Source organism: Anopheles merus, chromosome 3L (genome assembly GCF_017562075.2).
Source record: "Anopheles merus strain MAF chromosome 3L, AmerM5.1, whole genome shotgun sequence".
Classification (NCBI taxonomy): Eukaryota; Metazoa; Arthropoda; class Insecta; order Diptera; family Culicidae; genus Anopheles; species Anopheles merus.
Genome location: NC_054085.1, coordinates 9013818 through 9040789, shown reverse-complemented (window position 1 = coordinate 9040789; position 26972 = coordinate 9013818). Strand labels below are relative to the sequence as shown.

Here is a 26972-nt window from a genome sequence, read left to right as displayed (position 1 = left end):
TGTGGCTACGTTTAAGCTTATCAGCCTGCTTGTTATTTCTTCGTTGAAGAAGAGATGAATTTAAGTCAATCGGCCCAAGTCAAATAAATAAACAACCTGCAGGAGCACGCCAGTCTCCGCAACTGCTTTCCGCAACATCCTGTGACTAGCTCAAACCGCATCATTCATCAGGCGAGCAAAGCGAATATAGAGATAAGGCTGTTCGTAGCATATGGTGATTATGTAGGCATCATTGGTTTGCGGCTCCTCTATATAGGTTTAGCATATCAAGGAATTAAACAGATGGCAGAGATTTTCGGGCTGTACTGTGCGTGCGTGATAATATTTGTACCATTGAGTAATGTCAAAATTTAAAAAAAATCTCAAAATTTTCTTTTTCTAGTTTTTTTTTATTTATTCAAAAGAGGAAATGTTTCTTAAAGTCTTAAGCTATGTCACACACACTGTTGCACACACAGAGCATGCGAGACTTAGTGTGTGCTGAGCCGATCGAGCAGGAGCTCTTGGCAGGGGCGCTCGGTGCGGCTGGTGCGCGGTCCGCACAGTACACGTTTTAAAGTGTTGTGCGGTTTTGCCCTTATTTATTATGTATGTTTTCATATGTGTAAATAAAGTGTCAAAGTAGCAGAACACCAAAAGATAAGACATAACATTAATCATCGATCAAATCTCCTTTTGCTGAAATTATGACTTCCACACGACTCCGGACTGCACGGCAGATTCTTTTAGTCTCCATCCATTTATTCCCGGGTCAATGTTTGTCTGAGGTTTGCTGTACTGGGGTGGTGTTTAGAACAGACCTTGGCCTTCATGACGCGCCATATTGAGTAATCCAGCGGATTAAGATCGGGCCTGGATGGCGTCCACATATCCTTCGCCCAGATGGTAAGATGTGACTGCCAATAAGTCTGAGTGCGGTTCTAGGCGTGGCACGGGGCCCCACCAAGTTGAAACACTATGTTTGGCTTCGGAAAGAACTGTTCTTTCATGCACGTTAGAACGTACTTACTTAGAATCCCGATGTAGACCTCCAAGCTGACCTTGTAACCTTCTGGAATGAACACTGGGTCCATTTTTTGTTGGCATCGGATGTCACAAACACCAAAACGCTAGCAAGATGCTTGGTCAGATACACGTTCTTGTGCTCTCCGGCCACGTCTTTTAACATAAGATAACTAATCTATCGGTCGGTTCCGAAATTGAAAACGGGATCGACGGGTCTTGTCGGTGAACAAAATTGTTGGAATTTTTCGCTTAACCAAGTTCAAAATTTTCTTGCATCGTTCGATTTGTAGCTCCCCGAAGAGAACCAAAATATTGTATGCACAGGTGAAATGAGAACATTATTTGTACGATGATGCAAACATTATCACGCATACGGTAGATTAACGAGGCAAAGACTACCAGTGATCCTACTAACACAGATTTACGTCCCTGTGAAGTGGCGTACACGCTTTTGGGTCAAAGGTCAACACAGACAATAGCAGTACACGTAAACACGCCATAAGACACAATGCCTGAGTTGAATTAGTATAAAAATCCTTTAATTAGGCAAAGATTCAGGGCGGTTTTCCGCTGTGGCTAATTCATGAACTCTTGCAGATGGTTATTCCTCTGTGCGCCCTTGTGTGGATCCTGTGTGGATGGACAATGGAGGTGCTGGTACAGTGATGAGCTACGTCATCACTTTGTGCAGCGAACGAGCTCACCAGGCTCTAGAGGTCCATTCCGGCCGGACTACATCGTACAAAAAAAGAGTAATAGACACCAGCTGAAGCATCGCTTCCCAATTAAATAAATGAATAAAACCAACAAAATCTGTTCCTCTCTTCCCATTCGCACCCGTTTCCAGAAACCGCGGGCAACTTTCCGCTATTAGTTTGCACATCAGTGTCCAGACTGGTCAGTTTCCGTACAGCGAAGAGCAAAGCCAGACAAGGAACAGACGTCAACTACCTTCGATAGCGATTCAAATAAACGTGCAATAGACGTAATCTCCCGGTAGGAATTTTCTTACAGATCAAAGATAGTGAGTTATCGACTAGATTAGCCCAGAGCATGTGTGTGAAGCTTTCCAAAACATTATAATGCCAGCACGACAGCCAACGAACTGCTCAGTGTGCTTTCGGCGCCCAGTACAAAGACTTCGACATGGCTCTTCGACGTGTCACGTGTTTGGTGCTGCTTTGCGTACTGCTTCCCCCGTTCGCCACGCCACATCCGCTCGGGCGTGCTGCACCATCGGACCAACCGGCCGACCAGACGGGTGACAATTTCGAGGGTGACATACTGCTGTCGGACGAGCAGCAGAAAGAGATGCGGAAGCGTACTGGCATGTACCTTCCCACGTTTATCTGGCCCGACCGTACCGTGCCGTACGAAATAGTGTCCACCGATTTTAGTAAGTGTCTTTCGAGATGTTGTTGCAATCTTTCCCTCTATATAACATAAACCCCGTCTATCGACAGCACTCGAACAGACGACCGCCATCACGACGGCAATGCGTACTATCGAACAGCACACCTGCGTACGGTTTGTCCCAGCCACTGCCACGACTGCGGATTACGTGCGCATTGCGGGTGGCGGCTCTGGCTGTTCATCGTTTGTCGGACGTATTCGCGGTGCGCAGGCACTGCGCCTACAACCGAGCAGCGTCGGGACGGGATGCTTCACGCAAGGTACGATTGTGCACGAGCTAATTCACGCACTCGGATTCTACCACATGCAAAGCGCGACCGAACGCGACCTGTACGTGGACATCCTCTGGCAGAACATTGTACCGGGGCGGGAGGGTAACTTCCAGTCGTACGGCACGGATCGCATTATCAATTACGGTGTCGGGTATGACTATGGTAGCGTGATGCACTACAATACGCACGCGTTCAGTGCGAACGGACTGCCGACGGTCGTACCGAAGGTGGCAAACGTGGCGATCGGACAGCGGGTCGCGATGAGTACGGGCGATATACAGCGGATTCAAAATATGTACGGGTGCTGAGCACTGGCGGGAGTATTCGCAAGGATGTGTATTATTCATGCCTGAAGCCTTGTTGTTCGTATATTACGGGTAACATTGCAAGAGCAGCTGCCCTTGTTATGCGCGTTTCGGTCGAAAACATAGGAAAATAGCTATGATTATAGTAAGGTGTAATAGGAGTGAACTAGAAGATATTGTGAATAAAACACTGTACAAATTTAATGAAACATATAAATCGCACACAATTTCAAAAATTACTAGAGCTTGACTTCGACCAACTTAATGAAGATAGATGTCGCACGTATGAAATCATTCCAAAGCCAGCTAAGATTTGCCCGCTTCCTTGCCAACCGCTGAAGGCGTGGCTTGAAGCCCCGCTAAACTTGCAAATCTCGTATCTTAAACGAGAATTGTGATAGATATGTCACCGATAGCTTGTCTAGCCCAATCACATCTGGACCTAGCTCTACAAAGTGTAACAGAATAAGGAACCGGGTTCACGCAGCAACAACAACGTGTGGTACCCCATTTATATTAATCCATTAGTGTCCCGGATGTACACACGCTTGATCCAAATGATAAGGATCTTTATTGAACTACTAGATGTACTCTAAAACGGGATGGAGAGAGCGAGAGGGTAATTGTGTGTAATTGTTGCCCCAGAAAACTTCGAGAACACACGAAATGTGAGATATATCGCTCACTGAATCGCGCGGCGGAGCATGTTAAGAAGATGCCAGGCCTGCGCTTCACCAACAAGCTTATTGGTTATTGGTTCGATCAGGTGAAGCAGAGCCTGTCGGAAATTTGATGGATGGGAAGCGGCAGCTAGGGACCGAACATCCTGGAGAATTGAAGAGATAGACAGAGAGAGAGAGAGAGAGAGATAGAGAGAAAGATAGAGAGAGAGAGATAGAGAGAGATATAGAGAGAGATAGAGAGATAGAGAGAGAGAGAGAGAGAGAGAGAGAGAGAGAGAAAGAGAGCATTTGTTGGTTTTTTATGTATTAGATTAATGTAACAATAACAAGAGGTGCGAGAGCAACAATAGGCGAAAATAAACTAGAAGACGACGGTTCGGCTTATAGCAAAATCGTACGAACTGAAACATTCTTAAATCTATTATTTAGTATCATTTAAATTATGCGAGACACATTTGTTCAATTGTTGAACAGAATTAAACAATCATATTTTCACTTACTTGTTAAATTGAATCATTTACAGGGCTTTGCGACAGATTTTCGGAGGTGGCACACAATGATTGTACCTTGGTAGGTAGTAGGTACCAGCGAGCCTGTTCCATCCCGATCTTTTCTGCATCTTGGAACATCCACTTATTACCTGTCTGCAACCCTATCCTTTTCCGAATATCTTTTGCACCAAATAACCAGTTTTGTTACATCTCCCAACTCTGTTACGGTCTTTATCCTAATCTCCATGTGCAATCGTTACGGGACTTGCAACTCGGGACTACGGACGAGCAGACGCACACATGTTATCTTTATGGCATGTTATAATAAAGTTCTCTAATTATCTGACACTCTTTCCTATCACATTTCACTGGGGAAAACCTCTACCTCGTCTGAAAGCATTGCCATCTTACTTACACTATCACTATCAGCCAAGGTATTAAGAACTCTTACGCAATTCTTTCCAAGATCGTCTGGCGGTTATCGACGTACAGTGGTGGTCATCTAAAGTCGGACACCTCATATTTCCACCTTTTATCTGACTTTTCGGCCTTTATCTAACCTTTTATCTAACCATGGACAATTCCCTAGACCAATTATATACCAATTTTCTTTACACGTCGTTGAGGACACTCTTCTTACAACATGTATGCGGTCCACTGAAAGTCGGACAGTCTTCATTTCATTGCAAAATGAACTCGCAATTTGTCAATATTAGCTTATATTATGCTAAAATCATTTAATATCAGTTATTATAGGCCTATCGATTATTTTGGGTGGTCATCAGCGTATTATATAAGCTAGCCCAAGCGCGCTCTATGGCCTTAATCAGCAAAATACCGTTTCTGCAAGGTTCCAAATGAAGTAGTATAGTAATTTTGAAGAGAATGTTAATGTTTTTTTTCATAATTTTAGAGTTACTTAATTTTTTAGAAGTATCAGAAATTAACAAGTAGTGAAATTTTACTGCCTAACCTGCCATTGAAAACTTAATTGCCTCAGTGCCGTTGTTCATTACTTAGATAGAATAATTACTGCTTCTAATTGGTTTACTATTTTTGTTCCTGGCTTGGTTATTGAGTATTTTTGAACATTTTAACAACAAGAATCGTATCTCTCTTCAGCAATATAATGATTACAACTTCATGCCACATGCGCTCATGCATCCCCATTACTTTTTAGATACCCTAACAAGTTCAATGGTTTTATGCATGAATATTCCTTCTGGATTTTATCAACCTGCACGACATCAAAACTAATGTTTTTGTTTGATTGATGCATACATTCCAGATCAAAAATAAGATTTTAAGAATTCCTTGACCGTTTGCCTTAACCTTTGGACAAAATGTCACTTCCTTACTAGCGTAAAGCCTATCGTTATAAATTTGTTACAATCGATAGCTTTGACGCGGTCTTATATCATTCTGTTTTGGTGTCTTATCCATTGATTATGTTCACGTAGTCTTAAGCTCGATGTCTCAAACATGAATCATTATTTTTTGTATCAACCAACCCCAAAAACAGAGGCCTCTCCTCATGGTTGTAGTATCCAAATATGTCCTTAATATTCGTTTGTTTCTCGTATTTTATACGCATTAATTAAGGTATTATGTAAAAATGTGACAAAATGGTCTCTAAAACTTCATTCCTGATACTTCTACAAGATTTAATAACTTTAAATTTAAGAAAAACAATAATACCTTCTTCAAAATTACGCTTATATTTAAATTGGTTCATCCGGACCATAGAGTGCTTGGTCTTCTTCTTCTTCTATTTGGCGTAAACGTCCTACGCGGACATGCCGGCCCTATACAGGCTTTCAAGACTTTATTCAATACCACGTAGCCGGATAGTCAGTCCTTACTATGGAGGGACGGTCTCATTCTGGGCTTGAAACCCATTACGGGCGTGTTATTGAGTCGTTCGAGTTAACGACTGTACCACGGGACCGCCCCTAGGTTAGTGCTTGGTCTACGTTATGTAATAAGCAGATAAGGACCCAAACTAGTCGATGGGCCTTTAATAACTGATATTGAATGATTTAAGAACCATATTGATCAATTTTAGCATGCTACGTGGTCATTTCGCTATGAAAAAATACTGTCCGACTTTTATTGGACCGTAAAAATCATACCTTTTATCACATTTATGAACGGTGTTCCGAGGTTTTAAAAGATATCGGTCTGATTTTTTGCTTGTGCATAGCTAAAGAATGTCCTCAAAGGCGTGTGAAGAAAGTTTTCCGATAAGTGGTCTAGGGATTTGTCCTTGGTGCCGCAAAGTCAGATAGAAGGTGAAAATATGAGGTGTCCAACTTTAGGTGGCCGCCACTGTACATAGTAGAGATGTGCACACTGAGTAATAGCGAGTGAATGAGTCGAATCCAGTAAGTACAGGGTATGAAATCAACTCAATACTCAATAGAGAGTTGCTATTTTTTATTTTTCGTCTTTTATCGTGGTTTTCTATTACCATTTGTAACTCCAGAACCTTATTCACACTGGAGCAAAGTTTAATCCCAAGGCAGTTAGTAGTGAATACGAAAAGCGTGAATCATTGTTCAGGACGGAGAGTGAGTGAGTTGGATCGCTAAGGAGTAATGAAAGGATGGAAGTACATTATTTTTAAAATAAACCATTGAACAGTGGATTAAATATTCAAGTATCTATAGCCATTCTTTTCTCCTCTCTTCTCTGGCATATAGGACAACTCCGAACAACGGAATATAAAGGTGACAAAAGCAAGCAGAACCGTCTATAAAAAAAGAATATAAACGATTGATTACACGTTACATTAGGTTTACGATACTCACCTGCTCAGCGTACCTTTTCATGGCTTTCGGCGATTATTTTTGTTGTTATTTCCCTATTTTTTATATTATTTTCATACCATCGCCATTTTCTTTAGTGTCATCTAGAACATTTTCAATTTAAGCTGAAGTAAAAATGAGCCAATAATATAAAAATCATTTAAATAGTTTATTACAATCTATTGTGAACGCGGCGGTCAGCCGCGTTCGATACGACGATATGTGTGAGTACGGGCACCTCCTCCTGCCTGCTTGCTCCCCTGTTTACACTTTCTGCGCTTCGTTCACCCTTCTTTACTTGTAAAGCACACGAACGTGAAAGTCCTTCCCTTCTGAATGATAAATTAAATTAAACGTACGCACGAGGTGTGTTTCACTACCAACAACCCACTCTCCATGGTGATTAGTACTAGTGGTGGCCGCGCGCCATTTGAAGTCATTTCAATAAAACAAGGCACTTTGCTGTGCGACACTCGCCTAGCGCACGTTGTATAATTTTAGATACATATATATAGCACATATAAATTAAGCTAAAAATTTCTACTTCAAAGTTTACACAATTCATTGTGTGACCTTATCTAGCCTAAGATTGGGGGTGGGGGAGGAGGTACAATTGGGTTAGCAGGCTTACTTGTGCCGCTTCTACTTTTACTTTTGGGGAAATTGGACATTTGTACAGTGGCGCGCCGAGTGTGCGGCCTTTTGGAATGGACATACCATCAACTCGTGGCAAGATTAGCAAGTTTCGACAGCACCTTAATGAAGCGGAGCACTCACGTTCCGTCGTGGTGGAATAGTTGTCTCCACCGTTGCGAAGGATAGTGCGCGAGGTGTCTCATTTGCGTCACACTAAATAAAAAAGCAAATCCCGAACTTGTAACTGGGAACTGGGGTTATGGAAGACACTTGCACATACAAGTTAGACCGCTTATCTACACAGCTTATGTACACCACAATATCAGGGTTTTTTTTAGTTTTTGAATATGAACCCTCATTGTCGCCGCGACACAAAATCAAAAACCACTGTACAAAATCAGTCCCCACAAATTACTAAACGGCTAATACATTAAATGGAAACAAAACATGACCGTACTAAGTGGAATGCATTTGTCAGCCGCCTACTCCAGCTGTTGCCGCCAAGAGAGAACAACGAAGGGCCTGGATTTTGGATACGTTAAGAGAGCACTTATCAAGGGTAAAGGCACGCACATTTCAAATACGCTTTCTAAAAGGTTGTACTTTTGTTACATTACTGCTAAGGAGGGAAGGGATCGTGCCCCGCCCCATTCGTTTCGCATCCCTATGTGTATCTACAATTCAATCCAACTGCAGCTTTTCCGCTTCAACTTAGCTCGTTGCCCTCGTACAGACTTTCGCAGTTTTCTATCAATCTCAAAATGGGAGTAATATTGTACGGGAACAGCGTGTCCGCCACCAGCCGGCTGATCTGTAGCCGCAGGCTGATCAACACGGTCATCACACTGTCCAGTATGACGTTCGCGTTCGAGCCAGCAGCACCCGCCACCGCGCCACTATGATCACCGACCGGTGCTCCTACATTGCTATCGCTGCCACCACCACCACCGAGGCTCCCACTAGCAGCACGTAATCGATGCTGCAGCAGCGTGGCCGCATTACTGTAACTGTTGTGCCGGTAGTAGTTGTAGCAGCTCTGCGTAAACATTGCCCAGTTTTGCCGTATGTACTTGAGGAAGCGCAGCAGAAACAGCAGAAAGCACGTCTCCGGGCTGATCAGCAGATCGAGAAAGAGGTGCGTTATGTTCGGCCCGAGATTGCTGAACTCGATGAACGTGTACACCGGGTTGAGCATCGCGATCAGCTCCGGGAACGCGTTGTTCCGGAAGGAGATGCCCGATGTCACGTCCAGCGTGCACACCATCGCCTCCACCAGATAGTCGTCCTGGTCGTCGAACAGGTGGATCAACACCTTGCTGAAGTGGCTCTCCGGGTGGAACTCGAGCTGCGCCTTCAGGAACGTTTCCAGCTTCTTCACCACATCGCGGATGCTGCGCTCGATCATCTGTATCTCCTGCATGTCAAAGTCGCTGCTGTCCACGCTTGAGTCGCTCGAGTCGCACCGTATCTCCTTCACGATCACCGCGACAGCCTTCAGCACCAGCAGGGCCATCTTCTGCAGCAGTGTCCGATCGTAGCACGTTTCAGGCGCTGCCACCGACGCACTGCCGACACCGGCCGTCCCGCCATCGTGCAGCCGGGCTAACCGCCGGTCCTGATACCGCACCATCTCGCCCTGATACCCGAGAAAGCCGAGATGGTTGCTGTACGACGATTTCGGCATCTTGTCCAGTATCCGGTAGTCCTTGACCGAGCGCACGATGTTGTGCGCCAGGCTGCCCACCTCCTCCGGGATGAGGTCCTGCAGCGCGAGCGTGCTGCCGTAGCACAGTGCCTCGTTGAACAGCGTCAGCATCTGGCGATAGATTACCGCATTCTTGGTAACGAGCAGCAGCAGCTGGAAGTTGTCGAGCTGCGAGTGAAACGGTTGCGTCTCCACCACGGACAGGTTCGCCTTCACGCTGATAATACTTTCCCACAGGCGCAGAAAGGTAAGGATGCAGGTTTCGGTCGCCACCATGACGGCCGGGTTGGAGCTGTTCGCCTGCGCCCGGGTGAGCGAGCTGATGTGCTTCACCAGGGCGGACCATTTGCCGCCGAGGATGTTGATCGTCTCGAACTTGATGCGCGTCGTGTCGAAGCTTTCCGAGTCGGTCAGTGTGATGTAGCGGCAGGTGCGGTGATGGTGGTGGTGGTGGTGAAGGTGATGATTCGTAGTACTGTGCGTACTGTGACTAGATGCTGCTGCCGGCGGTTCGTTCGCTTTGGACGCGGGCGGGATGATCGAAGTGGATGCGGAGCCAGTCGAGGACGAACCGCCCGACGACTCGCCGCCTGGTGGATGGAAAATGCTGGCCGCTGCCGCCGCACCATCGTACTGCGACGATGCGTAGTGCGTTGCGAAGTAATTGTCCGCCAGTGAGGGTGCACCGAACATTTGTCCCGCACTGCTAGCTGCCGGTCCACTCGATCCACCAACAGCACCACCAGGGGAGGAGGACCATTCGCCGGCAGTTGCTCCACCCGCAGCAACACCACCACCACCGGCCGCTTCCTCCTCGAGCGGATGCTCGGTTTCGTCCTTCCACTCGACGATGCGCTTGATCACCTCCAGGCTCGCGCTAATCTTGCGCACCGCGTGCAGATCCAGCTGCCCAAAGTCGAACAGGTTCGCCACGATTTTTTCCAGCCACCGGTCGTCGTCCGGGTCGTCCTTGACGATGATCAGAAACGAGGACAGTATGCGGCCGGCCAGGTAGCTCACGTACTTGCTGCTGCAGCTGCACAGCCCGATCAGCTCGTCGATGTCGAGCGCTGGGAAGGCGGCCGCAAACGCCGGACTGCTCGTGCGGTACAGCCGCAGATGCGGGTGGGCCAGATGCGGGTGGTCCTCGCTGCGGATCAGATAGTTGCAGAGCTCCATCACGCCCGCGCAGATGTTGCCCTTAATGTTTTGCTTCAGATAGGTGTCGAACAGCAGCTGCACGTTCGAGAGAAACTTGAGCAGATGCTCAAACGGCCACTCGGCGAGTGGGGCGGCAGTGTCCGACGTGACACCATCCGGATGCTGGACCGTGTTGTTAGCACGATGCGCCTGAAACGACATTAGCAGCGTGCTGGAATCGATCGTACAGAGACATTGTCGACCGATCGCTTCCTGAAACACGGCGTGATAGTCGACGGGCGCGGTGGCGGGCGTTTCCGGATGGTGGGTGGGACCGTTCGGTCCGACCAGCTCCGTGCTGGAGTGTGTCGATGCAAGCGCGTGCTCATCGTCCGACGAATGGTCCAGAGAGGAAGGGACCAGCTTCGTCGACGAGCAGGAAGGTGACGATGAAAGGGAGGTAGACGATGAACAGGCCGACGAAGAGTTGGAAGAATTCGTTACGTTACGTTGAATTCGAGCTACGTCATCACTTTGTGCAGCGAACGAGCTCACCAGGCTCTTGAGGTCCATTCCGGCCGGACTACATCGTACAAAAAAAGAGTAATAGACACCAGCTGAAGCATCGCTTCTGTTGTGTCCGCACAAAACAAACATGAAGACGGTGGTGTACGGCACAAACAGAATATGTATTTTATCACTATCTTTGGTATATGTTCAACCGTTTACAATAATAAATAATACCACACAATAACACGCAATGCGGGGAGAAGACGGCTGGTCCTTCTCGCGCCGCGATCCTCACTCAGGACGTCACCGGATGACAGCCCTGCTGTCAACGGCGAGCCCTCAGGATGAGGCAGCGGTCTGTCCACAACATCTCCCCGTTTTAATTAAGCCGGTACGGCTTAAGCCAACGCAGCGGATTTAATGTACTTAAAATCGGAGTGGCAAGCGTACGGCTCAAGTGGCGCTGTGTAAAACGGGGGAGAGTGCTGAACGGCCTCCGTGCCTAACGCTCGAACGGGATGAGCGTTACGGGCTGCAACAGGGGGCAGCCGATGTGCTGCGCTCGCTCGTTCCGTTGCAGCCGCTGTGGTGTTGTTGTTGTTGTTGTTGTTGGTGCAACTGCAGCATGATGCTGTTGCCGTAGGACGTTGCACCGGACGCCGATGATGCTGATGAGGCAGCTCTCCGGATGCTGCTGCCGTTGGGGCGTCGATGTGCGGCTGAGCAGGGGGCGGCCGTGGTGCCGCGCGCACTTGGACCGCTCAGCCGGAACCGCTGCACAGGGGCGACCGTGATGTCGCTGCCGGTGAACTGCTGTGCAGGGCGCGCAGGATGATGATGACGTTGACGATGATGATGAGGGTACACAGGGGGCGACCGTGATGCCGCGCACGACGACTGTGACCCGGGACACATACGATGTTGCTGCACAGGGGCGACAGTGGTGCCGCCGTCGAGATGCACCTGTGCAGCTGGAGCGCCGGTGATGAAGATGGACAGGGGGCAGCCGATATGCCTCAGCACTGTGCCTGCTCACCGGGCTCGACGATGATGCTGGTGCAGCAAGGGCGGCCCTGATGCCGCGCACGACAATACTGCACCAGCGTGTCCGATGACGCTGCAGCGGGCGGCGGTGATGCCGTGTGACGACGGTCCAAAGCGGAATGTCCCCTCGCTTTGTCCGGTATAGTGCTGCAGCGGAGTGAGGATCCTGGGGCTTCGCGCAAGCTCGAGCGAGCCCATCCTGCGCGATGGCGGTTGTGCGATGGTGACCTTCGTGCTGCGTCGGTTCGTTGTAGGATCCCCCCCTACGCGAGGAGGATCCCATCCTCGTCGCCACTGTTGTGTCCGCACAAAACAAACATGAAGACGGTGGTGTACGGCACAAACAGAATATGTATTTTATCACTATCTTTGGTATATGTTCAACCGTTTACAATAATAAATAATACCACACAATAACACGCAATGCGGGGAGAAGACGGCTGGTCCTTCTCGCGCCGCGATCCTCACTCAGGACGTCACCGGATGACAGCCCTGCTGTCAACGGCGAGCCCTCAGGATGAGGCAGCGGTCTGTCCACAACAGCTTCCCAATTAAATAAATGAATAAAACCAACAAAATCTGTTCCTCTCTTCCCATTCGCACCCGTTTCCAGAAACCGCGGGCAACTTTCCGCTATTAGTTTGCACATCAGTGTCCAGACTGGTCAGTTTCCGTACAGCGAAGAGCAAAGCCAGACAAGGAACAGACGTCAACTACCTTCGATAGCGATTCAAATAAACGTGCAATAGACGTAATCTCCCGGTAGGAATTTTCTTACAGATCAAAGATAGTGAGTTATCGACTAGATTAGCCCAGAGCATGTGTGTGAAGCTTTCCAAAACATTATAATGCCAGCACGACAGCCAACGTACTGCTCAGTGTGCTTTCGGCGCCCAGTACAAAGACTTCGACATGGCTCTTCGACGTGTCACGTGTTTGGTGCTGCTTTGCGTACTGCTTCCCCCGTTCGCCACGCCACATCCGCTCGGGCGTGCTGCACCATCGGACCAACCAGCCGACCAGACGGGTGACAATTTCGAGGGTGACATACTGCTGTCGGACGAGCAGCAGAAAGAGATGCGGAAGCGTACTGGCATGTACCTTCCCACGTTTATCTGGCCCGACCGTACCGTGCCGTACGAAATAGTGTCCACCGATTTTAGTAAGTGTCTTTCGAGATGTTGTTGCAATCTTTCCCTCTATATAACATAAACCCCGTCTATCGACAGCACTCGAACAGACGACCGCCATCACGACGGCAATGCGTACTATCGAACAGCACACCTGCGTACGGTTTGTCCCAGCCACTGCCACGACTGCGGATTACGTGCGCATTGCGGGTGGCGGCTCTGGCTGTTCATCGTTTGTCGGACGTATTCGCGGTGCGCAGGCACTGCGCCTACAACCGAGCAGCGTCGGGACGGGATGCTTCACGCAAGGTACGATTGTGCACGAGCTAATTCACGCACTCGGATTCTACCACATGCAAAGCGCGACCGAACGCGACCTGTACGTGGACATCCTCTGGCAGAACATTGTACCGGGGCGGGAGGGTAACTTCCAGTCGTACGGCACGGATCGCATTATCAATTACGGTGTCGGGTATGACTATGGTAGCGTGATGCACTACAATACGCACGCGTTCAGTGCGAACGGGCTGCCGACGGTCGTACCGAAGGTGGCAAACGTGGCGATCGGGCAGCGGGTCGCGATGAGTTCGGGCGATATACAGCGGATTCGAAATATGTACGGGTGCTGAGCACTGGCGGGAGTATTCGCAAGGATGTGTATTCATGCCTGAAGCCTTGTTGTTCGTATATTACGGGTAACATTGCAAGAGCAGGTGCCATTGTTTTGGGCACACTCGGTCGAAAACATAGGAAAATAGCTATGATTATAGTAAGGTGTAATAGGAGTGAACTAGAAGATATTGTGAATAAAACACTGTACAAATTTAATGAACATCTAAATCGCACACAATTTCAAAAATTACTAGAGCTTGACTTCGACCAACTTAATGAAGATAGATGTCGCACGTATGAAATCATTCCAAAGCCAGCTAAGATTTGCCCGCTTCCTTGCCAACCGCTGAAGGCGTGGCTTGAAGCCCCGCTAAACTTGCAAATCTCGTATCTTAAACGAGAATTGTGATAGATATGTCACCGATAGCTTGTCTAGCCCAATCACATCTGGACCTAGCTCTACAAAGTGTAACAGAATAAGGAACCGGGTTCACGCAGCAACAACAACGTGTGGTACCCCATTTATATTAATCCATTAGTGTCCCGGATGTACACACGCTTGATCCAAATGATAAGGATCTTTATTGAACTACTAGATGTACTCTAAAACGGGATGGAGAGAGCGAGAGGGTAATTGTGTGTAATTGTTGCCCCAGAAAACTTCGAGAACACACGAAATGTGAGATATATCGCTCACTGAATCGCGCGGCGGAGCATGTTAAGAAGATGCCAGGCCTGCGCTTCACCAACAAGCTTATTGGTTATTGGTTCGATCAGGTGAAGCAGAGCCTGTCGGAAATTTGATGGATGGGAAGCGGCAGCTAGGGACCGAACATCCTGGAGAATTGGAGAGATAGACAGAGAGAGAGAGAGAGAGAGATAGAGAGAAAGATAGAGAGAGAGATAGAGAGAGATATAGAGAGAGATAGAGAGATAGAGAGAGAGAGAGAGAGAGAGAGAGAGAGAGAGAGAGAGATAGCATTTGTTGGTTTTTTATGTATTAGATTAATGTAACAATAACAAGAGGTGCGAGAGCAACAATAGGCGAAAATAAACTAGAAGACGACGGTTCGGCTTATAGCAAAATCGTACGAACTGAAATATTCTAAAATCTATTATTTAGTATCATTTAAATTATGCGAGACACATTTGTTCAATTGTTGAACAGAATTAAAAAATCATATTTTCACTTACTTGTTAAATTGAATCATTTACAGGGCTTTGCGAGAGATTTTCGGAGGTAGCACACAATGATTGTACCTTGGTAGGTAGTAGGTACCAGCGAGCCTGTTCCATCCCGATCTTTTCTGCATCTTGGAACATCCATTTATTACCTGTCTGCAACCCTATCCTTTTCCGAATATCTTTTGCACCAAATAACCAGTTTTGTTACACCTCCCAACTCTGTTACGGTCTTTATCCTAATCTCCATGTGCAATCGTTACGGGACTTGCAACTCGGGACTACGGAACTCTACACAAACGCTTCCATCCACTTTAAAACACTACATCACAACTTCACAAAATAAGAATACATTCCTACACAGTTTGATTACTGACACAAATTTTCTTGCATCCATTGACAGTTTTCGCTTTTCAGCCAACGCTTACGTGGATAAATTCAAGTGTCGTTGCTAAGTGCGCAAACAACCCATGGGGACGGTCAGGGGCATTAAAATGATCCACAACACCACAGACGAAACGTCGTCTGGTTGTAGAGAGAAAAAGGAAAATTATAAAATATGAGGAAAATGCATTCCCCTTGGCACTAATGGGTTAAAAAAATCGATAATGACCGGTGTTTAGTATTTGAACGAACAATCGAATAATCTAAAGAATCGCACTATGGCCCACATATGAGGATGGCAGAGGACTTCCACCGGTTTAGCATCCTTAGCGACGACATTCGGGTGTAACGCTTATTAGACTTTGGACCTGCACCACAATTGCGCTACCCTTTTGAACTGTGACGTAACGAGCAGACGCACACATGTTATCTTTATGGCATGTTATAATAAAGTTCTCTAATTATCTGACACTCTTTCCTATCACATTTCACTGGGGAAAACCTCTACCTCGTCTGAAAGCATTGCCATCTTACTTACACTATCACTATCAGCCAAGGTATTAAGAACTCTTACGCAATTCTTTCCAAGATCGTCTGCCGGTTATCGACGTACAGTGGTGGTCATCTAAAGTCGGACACCTCATATTTCCACCTTTTATCTGACTTTTCGACCTTTATCTAACCTTTTATCTAACCATGGACAATTCCCTAGACCAATTATATACCAATTTTCTTCACACGTCGTTGAGGACACTCTTCTTACAACATGTATGTGGTCCACTGAAAGTCGGACAGTCTTCATTTCATTGCAAAATGAACACGCAATTTGTCAATATTAGCTTATATTATGCTAAAATCATTTAATATCAGTTATTATAGGCCTATCGATTATTTTGGGTGGTCATCAGCGTATTATATAAGCTAGCCCAAGCGCGCTCTATGGCCTTAATCAGCAAAATACCGTTTCTGCAAGGTTCCAAATGAAGTAGTATAGTAATTTTGAAGAGAATGTTAATGTTTTTTTTCATAATTTTAGAGTTACTTAATTTTTTAGAAGTATCAGAAATTAACAAGTAGTGAAATTTTACTGCCTAACCTGCCATTGAAAACTTAATTGCCTCAGTGCCGTTGTTCATTACTTAGATAGAATAATTACTGCTTCTAATTGGTTTACTATTTTTGTTCCTGGCTTGGTTATTGAGTATTTTTGAACATTTTAACAACAAGAATCGTATCTCTCTTCAGCAATATAATGATTACAACTTCGTGCCACATGCGCTCATGCATCCCCATTACTTTTTAGATACCCTAACAAGTTCAATGGTTTTATGCATGAATATTCCTTCTGGATTTTATCAACCTGCACGACATCAAAACTAATGTTTTTGTTTGATTGATGCATACATTCCAGATCAAAAATAAGATTTTAAGAATTCCTTGACCGTTTGCCTTAACCTTTGGACAAAATGTCACTTCCTTACTAGCGTAAAGCCTATCGTTATAAATTTGTTACAATCGATAGCTTTGACGCGGTCTTATATCATTCTGTTTTGGTGTCTTATCCATTGATTATGTTCACGTAGTCTTAAGCTCGATGTCTCAAACATGAATCATTATTTTTTGTATCAACCAACCCCAAAAACAGAGGCTTCTCCTCATGGTTGTAGTATCCAAATATGTCCTTAATATTCATTTGTTTCTCGTATTTTATTCGCATTAATTAAGGTATTATGTAAAAATGTGACAAAATGGTCTCTAAAACTTCATTCCTGATACTTCTACAAGATTTAATAACTTTAAATTTAAGAAAAACAATAATACCTTCTTCGAAATTACGCTTATATTTAAATTGGTTCATCCGGACCATAGAGTGCTTGGTCTTCTTCTTCTTCTATTTGGCGTAAACGTCCTACGCGGACATGCCGGCCCTATACAGGCTTTCAAGACTTTATTCAATACCACGTAGCCGGATAGTCAGTCCTTACTATGGAGGGACGGTCTCATTCTGGGCTTGAAACCCATTACGGGCGTGTTATTGAGTCGTTCGAGTTAACGACTGTACTACGGGACCGCCCCTAGGTTCGTGCTTGGTCTACGTTATGTAATAAGCAGATAAGGACCCAAACTAGTCGATGGACATTTAATAACTGATATTGAATGATTTAAGAACCATATTGATCAATTTTAGCATGCTACGTGGTCATTTCGCTATGAAAAAAGACTGTCCGACTTTTATTGGACCGTAAAAATCATACCTTTTATCACATTTATGAACGGTGTTCCGAGGTTTTAAAAGATATCGGTCTGATTTTTTGCTTGTGCATAGCTAAAGAATGTCCTCAAAGGCGTGTGAAGAAAGTTTTCCGATAAGTGGTCTAGGGATTTGTCCTTGGTGCCGCAAAGTCAGATAGAAGGTGAAAATATGAGGTGTCCAACTTTAGGTGGCCGCCACTGTACATAGTAGAGATGTGCACACTGAGTAATAGCGAGTGAATGAGTCGAATCCAGTAAGTACAGGGTATGAAATCAACTCAATACTCAATAGAGAGTTGCTATTTTTTATTTTTCGTCTTTTATCGTGGTTTTCTATTACCATTTGTAACTCCAGAACCTTATTCACACTGGAGCAAAGTTTAATCCCAAGGCAGTTAGTAGTGAATACGAAAAGCGTGAATCATTGTTCAGGACGGAGAGTGAGTGAGTTGGATCGCTAAGGAGTAATGAAAGGATGGAAGTACATTATTTTTAAAATAAACCATTGAACAGTGGATTAAATATTCAAGTATCTATAGCCATTCTTTTCTCCTCTCTTCTCTGGCATATAGGACAACTCCGAACAACGGAATATAAAGGTGACAAAAGCAAGCAGAACCGTCTATAAAAAAAGAATATAAACGATTGATTACACGTTACATTAGGTTTACGATACTCACCTGCTCAGCGTACCTTTTCATGGCTTTCGGCGATTATTTTTGTTGTTATTTCCCTATTTTTTATATTATTTTCATACCATCGCCATTTTCTTTAGTGTCATCTAGAACATTTTCAATTTAAGCTGAAGTAAAAATGAGCCAATAATATAAAAATCATTTAAATAGTTTATTACAATCTATTGTGAACGCGGCGGTCAGCCGCGTTCGATACGACGATATGTGTGAGTACGGGCACCTCCTCCTGCCTGCTTGCTCCCCTGTTTACACTTTCTGCGCTTCGTTCACCCTTCTTTACTTGTAAAGCACACGAACGTGAAAGTCCTTCCCTTCTGAATGATAAATTAAATTAAACGTACGCACGAGGTGTGTTTCACTACCAACAACCCACTCTCCATGGTGATTAGTACTAGTGGTGGCCGCGCGCCATTTGAAGTCATTTCAATAAAACAAGGCACTTTGCTGTGCGACACTCGCCTAGCGCACGTTGTATAATTTTAGATACATATATATATAGCACATATAAATTAAGCTAAAAATTTCTACTTCAAAGTTTACACAATTCATTTGTGACCTTGTCTAGCCTAAGATTGGGGGTGGGGGAGGAGGTACAATTGGGTTAGCAGGCTTACTTGTGCCGCTTCTACTTTTACTTTTGGGGAAATTGGACATTTGTACAGTGGCGCGCCGAGTGTGCGGCCTTTTGGAATGGACATACCATCAACTCGTGGCAAGATTAGCAAGTTTCGACAGCACCTTAATGAAGCGGAGCACTCACGTTCCGTCGTGGTGGAATAGTTGTCTCCACCGTTGCGAAGGATAGTGCGCGAGGTGTCTCATTTGCGTCACACTAAATAAAAAAGCAAATCCCGAACTTGTAACTGGGAACTGGGGTTATGGAAGACACTTGCACATACAAGTTAGACCGCTTATCTACACAGCTTATGTACACCACAATATCAGGGTTTTTTTTAGTTTTTGAATATGAACCCTCATTGTCGCCGCGACACAAAATCAAAAACCACTGTACAAAATCAGTCCCCACAAATTACTAAACGGCTAATACATTAAATGGAAACAAAACATGACCGTACTAAGTGGAATGCATTTGTCAGCCGCCTACTCCAGCTGTTGCCGCCAAGAGAGAACAACGAAGGGCCTGGATTTTGGATACGTTAAGAGAGCACTTATCAAGGGTAAAGGCACGCACATTTCAAATACGTTTTCTAAAAGGTTGTACTTTTGTTACATTACTGCTAAGGAGGGAAGGGATCGTGCCCCGCCCCATTCGTTTCGCATCCCTATGTGTATCTACAATTCAATCCAACTGCAGCTTTTCCGCTTCAACTTAGCTCGTTGCCCTCGTACAGACTTTCGCAGTTTTCTATCAATCTTAAAATGGGAGTAATATTGTACGGGAACAGCGTGTCCGCCACCAGCCGGCTGATCTGTAGCCGCAGGCTGATCAACACGGTCATCACACTGTCCAGTATGACGTTCGCGTTCGAGCCAGCAGCACTCACCACCGCGCCACTATGATCACCGACCGGTGCTCCTACATTGCTACCGCTGCCACCACCACCACCACCGACGCTCCCACTAGCAGCACGTAACCGATGCTGCAGCAGCGTGGCCGCATTACTGTAACTGTTGTGCCGGTAGTAGTTGTAGCAGCTCTGCGTAAACATTGCCCAGTTTTGCCGTATGTACTTGAGGAAGCGCAGCAGAAACAGCAGAAAGCACGTCTCCGGACTGATCAGCAGATCGAGAAAGAGGTGCGTTATGTTCGGCCCAAGATTGCTGAACTCGATGAACGTGTACACCGGATTGAGCATCGCGATCAGCTCCGGGAACGCGTTGTTCCGGAAGGAGATGCCCGATGTCACGTCCAGCGTGCACACCATCGCCTCCACCAGATAGTCGTCCTGGTCGTCGAACAGGTGGATCAACACCTTGCTGAAGTGGCTCTCCGGGTGGAACTCGAGCTGCGCCTTCAGGAACGTTTCCAGCTTCTTCACCACATCGCGGATGCTGCGCTCGATCATCTGTATCTCCTGCATGTCAAAGTCGCTGCTGTCCACGCTTGAGTCGCTCGAGTCGCACCGTATCTCCTTCACGATCACCGCGACAGCCTTCAGCACCAGCAGGGCCATCTTCTGCAGCAGTGTCCGATCGTAGCACGTTTCAGGCGCTGCCACCGACGCACTGCCGACACCGGCCGTCCCGCCATCGTGCAGCCGGGCTAACCGCCGGTCCTGATACCGCACCATCTCGCCCTGATACCCGAGAAAGCCGAGATGGTTGCTGTACGACGATTTCGGCATCTTGTCCAGTATCCGGTAGTCCTTGACCGAGCGCACGATGTTGTGCGCCAGGCTGCCCACCTCCTCCGGGATGAGGTCCTGCAGCGCGAGCGTGCTGCCGTAGCACAGTGCCTCGTTGAACAGCGTCAGCATCTGGCGATAGATTACCGCATTCTTGGTAACGAGCAGCAGCAGCTGGAAGTTGTCGAGCTGCGAGTGAAACGGTTGCGTCTCCACCACGGACAGGTTCGCCTTCACGCTGATAATACTTTCCCACAGGCGCAGAAAGGTAAGGATGCAGGTTTCGGTCGCCACCATGACGGCCGGGTTGGAGCTGTTCGCCTGCGCCCGGGTGAGCGAGCTGATGTGCTTCACCAGGGCGGACCATTTGCCGCCGAGGATGTTGATCGTCTCGAACTTGATGCGCGTCGTGTCGAAGCTTTCCGAGTCGGTCAGTGTGATGTAGCGGCAGGTGCGGTGATGGTGGTGGTGGTGGTGAAGGTGATGATTCGTAGTACTGTGCGTACTGTGACTAGATGCTGCTGCCGGCGGTTCGTTCGCTTTGGACGCGGGCGGGATGATCGAAGTGGATGCGGAGCCAGTCGAGCACGAACCGCCCGACGACTCGCCGCCTGGTGGATGGAAAATGCTGGCCGCTGCCGCCGCACCATCGTACTGCGACGATGCGTAGTGCGTTGCGAAGTAATTGTCCGCCAGTGAGGGTGCACCGAACATTTGTCCCGCACTGCTAGCTGCCGGTCCACTCGATCCACCAACAGCACCACCAGGGGAGGAGGACCATTCGCCGGCAGTTGCTCCACCCGCAGCAACACCACCACCACCGGCCGCTTCCTCCTCGAGCGGATGCTCGGTTTCGTCCTTCCACTCGACGATGCGCTTGATCACCTCCAGGCTCGCGCTAATCTTGCGCACCGCGTGCAGATCCAGCTGCCCAAAGTCGAACAGGTTCGCCACGATTTTTTCCAGCCACCGGTCGTCGTCCGGGTCGTCCTTGACGATGATCAGAAACGAGGACAGTATGCGGCCGGCCAGGTAGCTCACGTACTTGCTGCTGCAGCTGCACAGCCCGATCAGCTCGTCGATGTCGAGCGCTGGGAAGGCGGCCGCAAACGCCGGACTGCTCGTGCGGTACAGCCGCAGATGCGGGTGGGCCAGATGCGGGTGGTCCTCGCTGCGGATCAGATAGTTGCAGAGCTCCATCACGCCCGCGCAGATGTTGCCCTTAATGTTTTGCTTCAGATAGGTGTCGAACAGCAGCTGCACGTTCGAGAGAAACTTGAGCAGATGCTCAAACGGCCACTCGGCGAGTGGGGCGGCCGTGTCCGACGTGACACCATCCGGATGCTGGACCGTGTTGTTAGCACGATACGCCTGAAACGACATTAGCAGCGCGCCGGAATCGATCGTACAGAGACATTGTCGACCGATCGCTTCCTGAAACACGGCGTGATAGTCGACGGGCGCGGTGGCGGGCGTTTCCGGATGGTGGGTGGGACCGTTCGGTCCGACCAGCTCCGTGCTGGAGTGTGTCGATGCAAGCGCGTGCTCATCGTCCGACGAATGGTCCAGAGAGGAAGGGACCAGCTTCGTCGACGAGCAGGAAGGTGACGATGAAAGGGAGGTAGACGATGAACAGGCCGACGAAGAGTTGGAAGAATTCCCGCTGGAGCTTGCTGGTGTTGTGTTTGCGGTTGCCAATCCGTTGCTTCTACCACTGCCGGGACTGCTCTGACCATGCAGGCCCCCTCCCACATTGCTCGCCCCTCTACTGTGGGCCCGATCGTGCTCTATCCGTTGCCGCTTGATCACCGGCTGCTCGTGGGACATGCGCTCGCTGCTGCCGCCTCCATTGGAGGTAATGTGTCCTTCGCCTTCCGCTCCTCCCCCACTGTTCGTAGCTGTGCCCGACGACGTCTCGGTGGGGCCGGCTAGGTCGCTGTCCATAGTGCTGTCGCCAGGATCGCTACTGTCACCATTACCGGCGTGCCCGGGTGCCGAACCCGAGTGCTTTACCGTGCACCCCTCGTTCTGCAGTACCATCCGCTGCGCGGGGCCAATCGGCATGCGCGTTCGTTGATAGTTTGGAGTTTGTTTGTTTTTTTACTTATACTTCTTTACTTCTTTAGTTCTTTTTCACTACAGCTTACAGGTTCGTCGCTTATGCTTTAGCGTTGCACATTCTTCTTGGATGCTGTGCCCGCTGATATACGCAAAGTTTGGGGCGACTGAATGAATGCCGGGAAGCCTAAAATGAAACAATAAAGGGTGACAAAATATGTTAGTTCATTTTTGAAAACACACAAATCACAAATATCTCGTTAAATTATCAAGTTGTTATGTTTCTTTAACATGGGTTCTTAATATTTATATGCGTTTTCTACATGCAAAGAAAACCCTGTATTTCTCATCAATTACAGAATAAGAATTATAACTAGTTAAGAAACAATTGCTAAAATCGTAATTACATAGAAAACAAAATATGGTAAGTGTGTGGGAGTTTTGAATTCATTTGAAGGATAATTTTAATCGACATTGATTCTGTTCAAAACAAAAATACAATATTTTAATGTAATAGTTTTATCTGGTTTTAATACTTTAGCCAAAATGTAGGAAAAAACCCTTTTTTTTAATCACTCAATTGATGGTACATGGACAAATTGCGGCACTGAGGACATAGTCTAGTTTTAATGAGCAAAAAAGGGTCACTGATGTACTCAGATTATATATAAATAAAGAAAAAAATAATAATAAACTAATTAAAAAATCAAATTGTCAAAGGAACAAAATGATCTAATTGTCCTAAATCGTACACACAGATCAGATTAGATGTGATGGCAATTTGTGGTCAGATCAACCCCAGATGTGGACAAAATGAGCATTGGAATAAATGATTTGTAATCCAAGTTTGAAGTACCATTTTAAGAATTATATGGATCAGAGGCTATAATAGCTATATTGGCCTAGGTCGGTAGAATTGGAATTCTTCACAATAACATCGCAACGAATATAGAAGATCCAAAGGAAAACAAATTTGTGTTCACATTTGATTGAGCGTTCTTGGCGGTCCAATTCTTCTCGGCACTTTTCCTGCCGTGATAAAAGCTGTTTAATGCGTTTGACGAACGAATTCCTTATCAATTTCCCAGCGTAATAGGGCCATAATGCGGGCCACGATAGTTTTATAAAGGATAAGACAAATATCATATTATTTTGTCAATTTTTTTTTTGTCAAAAATTAATCAATTAAATTAAAAATAAATAATAAATTAATTAAATTTAAAATTAAATTAAATTAAACTACAACAATAAAAAACGCAGAATAAAAAAAAACTAAGTATTTTCTTGTTAAAAAACGTGGTATGTATTTTCAGGTGCAAACAATGACTCATAAAATTTGATTATGTTTTCACAAACAACAATAATATTGCAAGGCGTTTGTATGGATTATGTGATGTAAAATTACAATTATCCTAAATTTGCTCAAATACTTTGTAAAATTATCAAAATTCCTACAAGAGTCAATAATTTATGATTTACATACAAAATATGTGCATTTAAAATAAAAAATGAATGCCTTAGAGGCAAAAATTGATGCCTTAGAGGCAACATTAGGTGACAACGACTGTATATTGACTTCATGTTTTTTTTTTAAATAAAAAATTGCAATTACTATCAACACCTTAAACACCGATAATGAATTGAATGACAACAGCAATGAGAAAATAAATGGCGCAAAAAGAATAAGGCTGTTTGAATCGCCTAAACTATATATTAGCCTGTAAACTGTATTGTGAAGCACATACATGAACTGTATACAATGCAAAATGCGATGCTAATTTCTGTTTAGTTTGGTCATTTTTATCTCACTGTGACATAAAACAACTCCAGAACACTTTGGGCAGTGCTCCAAAAAAAAAGATCACGATAATGATCCATTTTCGATCGATCATCAACCATCAACCACACACTCCACGTAACCAATTTCAAACGTCCCCCCTTTTAGACAGTGGTAGCATAAATGTCTTGGCCCAAGGTACCACCTTCGTTCAACAACGGGGGCCATAGAGAGAGAAGACAAAAAAAGGCAGAAATATTGCCCCAAGGTCGAATCAGCGTACGAATCAGAGAAAAGTGGCCGAAGCATAAGCAGCATCCGTCGCCATAGCAGCAGCAGCAGCAGCAGCGGCAGCAGCAAAAAACATGTTGAGCACGTATGCCAGTGTGTGTGTGTGTGTATGTGTGGGGGAAGAAGCGTGGTCGGAACGCCATAAACCCATCATGGCTAGAAGAACTTCCAAACGCGATTCCGTGCGGTGGCCACATTCCGCGTGTCCATGAATGGAAACATTTTTTCACCCGTTTTACTGCTAGAAAGATGCCACATGCCCTAAAGAATACCCTCGAAAATGTATCTTATTGTATGAGAAACCACACACACACATACATAGATAGAGAGAGAGCTCAAATAAAAAAGGGCTCCAAATCGATTAATACCGCTTTCCCAGCGCAGCACTACGGGCAAAAGGGCCACCGCACAGTAAACCACCACACACACGAACGCGTTATGCTCCCCACTCTCCCAGGCAACATTAAAAACAGAAAAAAGAGAGAAAGAAGACTCTCGAGAATTTAATTCAACATAAGACACAGGCGGGAAGGAACAAAAAAAAAAGACCCGATATCCGAGAAATATGCTCCATTCGGGTTCCCCTCTACAATGCGGCGTGAATGCAATATATGCGCGCTCCCCCGTTGTCCCGTTTCCTCCCCTGAGGGCGCATTATCCCTTTATCCCTTCTGCTTCTCCTCTTAATTCGCTGTTGCGTGCCCTTCTTCGGGACCTTCCATCGTTGCTTTTCTCCTTTCCTTCCATTTTCTCCGTCCCTAGTGCTTTGCCCAATCTTTGTCCATAACCACACACACACACACACACACACTCACACAGGTATGTATCGTGTATACGTGCGTGTGCGCAAACACAAGCGCCCGCGCGTCGTTCCCGGAGCGGATCGGAGTCCCGAGCCATGCCCGGAAGTCATCAAAATTCCTCAGAACCATCCTCCCCTTTTTTAAGTGTGTGGCATTTTGGGAAGACGCCGATCTCTGATAATGGATAACGGGGTGGAAGAGGGTAAATCCGCGCCACATCCTCACCTCGTACGGAAGGGCGGAAGAAAAGCGTGTACAGGGAAGCAGGTGAACACCAGCACCACCACCAGCAGCAAGGTACGATGATGATGATGATGAGATGGTATGCGCCCTTTCCTGTGTGCTTTGTTCTACATTCCTTTCCTTCGCAAGCTTATGCGTCGGTGAACTATTAGAGGGTTCGATCTTCGTCTTGGCATGCTTCAACGTCTTTCGCGGCAAAGTTTTACGCGATTTTTCTTACTAAAAGTGGATGTAAATACATGTAAACGCGACTTTCAACATTGCCTACCATCATAATGTAATCCATTCCATGCGCATCGATGATATCCCGGGGAGTCGGCGGCCACACAGGGAAACGGCAGATTGAATGAATGAATGGCCTGCTACAGCCTCTTCAGCTTCGGTGTGTGTTCCTTTAAACGTTTTTGCTAAACTATGCGCGATCAAGTATGCGGCGATCACCACTACACACGCACGACGCCCAACGCACACAGCCGACTCGTTTTTTTTACTTCTTTTCGTCTCGATCACTCTCTTTCTGTCTCGCTTGGTCAGCCGTCAGCTTCACACACCGATCTTGAACGCGTCGCACACACCCGCTTCTCCCACACACACGCTCTGCCAACCAAACTCACACAACTGCACCGTACGCACACGCACACCACCAAAACGCAGACAACGCGCTTCCTCCGTCCGTCTCTATATGTGTGGATGTGTGTGTTGGTGAGTGTGTAAGTGTCAAAAAACAGTAGCACTTTCAAAATATTTCCCTTTTTTTTGCATGGGATCCGCGAACAACCTGACCCCCGGGGGGCGCACAGAACGCTTCCCTTTTTCGCGCACTACGTGAAAATCACTGCACCTAGCACGACGGCAAACGGAAAGCGAGCGACGGATCAATATTGGAACATGAATTTCCACACTGCACGACGTACTTGGTGTGCTCGTCCACTTGTTGCTTCCGAATCTGAGCAGGGGCGAAGCAGTTCGCTTTCCAACACAACACCAGCAAAAAAATGCCTTTTACTGCACCACAAACACTGAACTGCACGCTGCCACACTGTGTTACACTTTCCCCGCCCGACTGGGTACACTTTTACCACCGGAAAACGGTGAAAAAAGCCACAAAACTACGGCACAGAACGCTCCGAGCTGCCCGAAGAGACACACGCACGATTTTTTTCTAAGATGGCGGCTGTTTGATGTCAAAACTGCTGCTGGGCTCACGCGTTCGAGCAGTGAGACAGC

General features: G+C 46.6%; 4 protein-coding genes across 4 annotated transcripts; 2 read left to right on the top strand and 2 right to left on the bottom strand.

Moving 5' to 3' along the window:
* Positions 1-2132: 2132 nt before the first annotated feature.
* On the top strand, positions 2133-3088 carry LOC121600452 (zinc metalloproteinase nas-15-like). The gene is made up of 2 exons (XM_041929045.1): positions 2133-2401; positions 2469-3088. Exons 1-2 carry the CDS (start codon positions 2152-2154, stop codon positions 2996-2998), a joined length of 780 nt encoding a protein of 259 aa, XP_041784979.1. The 5' UTR covers positions 2133-2151; the 3' UTR covers positions 2999-3088.
* A 4038-nt stretch (positions 3089-7126) lies between these two features.
* Positions 7127-11030, bottom strand: LOC121598919 (protein lines-like). Its single transcript, XM_041926293.1, has one exon. The coding sequence runs from the start codon at positions 11028-11030 to the stop codon at positions 8319-8321; it is 2712 nt and encodes a 903-aa protein (XP_041782227.1). The 3' UTR covers positions 7127-8318.
* Positions 11031-12923: 1893 nt separating this feature from the next.
* Positions 12924-14016, top strand: LOC121598917 (zinc metalloproteinase nas-15-like). The gene is made up of 2 exons (XM_041926285.1): positions 12924-13173; positions 13241-14016. The coding sequence occupies exons 1-2, from the start codon at positions 12924-12926 to the stop codon at positions 13768-13770; spliced, it is 780 nt and encodes a 259-aa protein (XP_041782219.1). The 3' UTR covers positions 13771-14016.
* A 4383-nt stretch (positions 14017-18399) lies between these two features.
* On the bottom strand, positions 18400-26943 carry LOC121599499 (protein lines-like). Its single transcript, XM_041927347.1, has 2 exons — positions 26014-26943; positions 18400-22818 (listed from the first exon to the last, which is right to left on the bottom strand). The coding sequence occupies exon 2, from the start codon at positions 22635-22637 to the stop codon at positions 19593-19595; it is 3045 nt and encodes a 1014-aa protein (XP_041783281.1). The 5' UTR covers positions 22638-22818; positions 26014-26943; the 3' UTR covers positions 18400-19592.
* Between the last annotated feature and the right edge of the window lie 29 nt (positions 26944-26972).

Excerpts from the sequence above, each read along its gene's own strand:
- LOC121600452 (XM_041929045.1), top strand. The coding sequence starts at position 2,152 with ATGGCTCTTCGACGTGTCACGTGTTTGGTGCTGCTTTGCGTACTGCTT. Across the intron at positions 2,402-2,468 it reads AATAGTGTCCACCGATTTTA|CACTCGAACAGACGACCGCC; the intron begins GTAAGTGTCTTT and ends GTCTATCGACAG.
- LOC121599499 (XM_041927347.1), bottom strand. The coding sequence starts at position 22,637 with ATGCCGATTGGCCCCGCGCAGCGGATGGTACTGCAGAACGAGGGGTGC.
- LOC121598917 (XM_041926285.1), top strand. The coding sequence starts at position 12,924 with ATGGCTCTTCGACGTGTCACGTGTTTGGTGCTGCTTTGCGTACTGCTT. Across the intron at positions 13,174-13,240 it reads AATAGTGTCCACCGATTTTA|CACTCGAACAGACGACCGCC; the intron begins GTAAGTGTCTTT and ends GTCTATCGACAG.
- LOC121598919 (XM_041926293.1), bottom strand. The coding sequence starts at position 11,030 with ATGGACCTCAAGAGCCTGGTGAGCTCGTTCGCTGCACAAAGTGATGAC.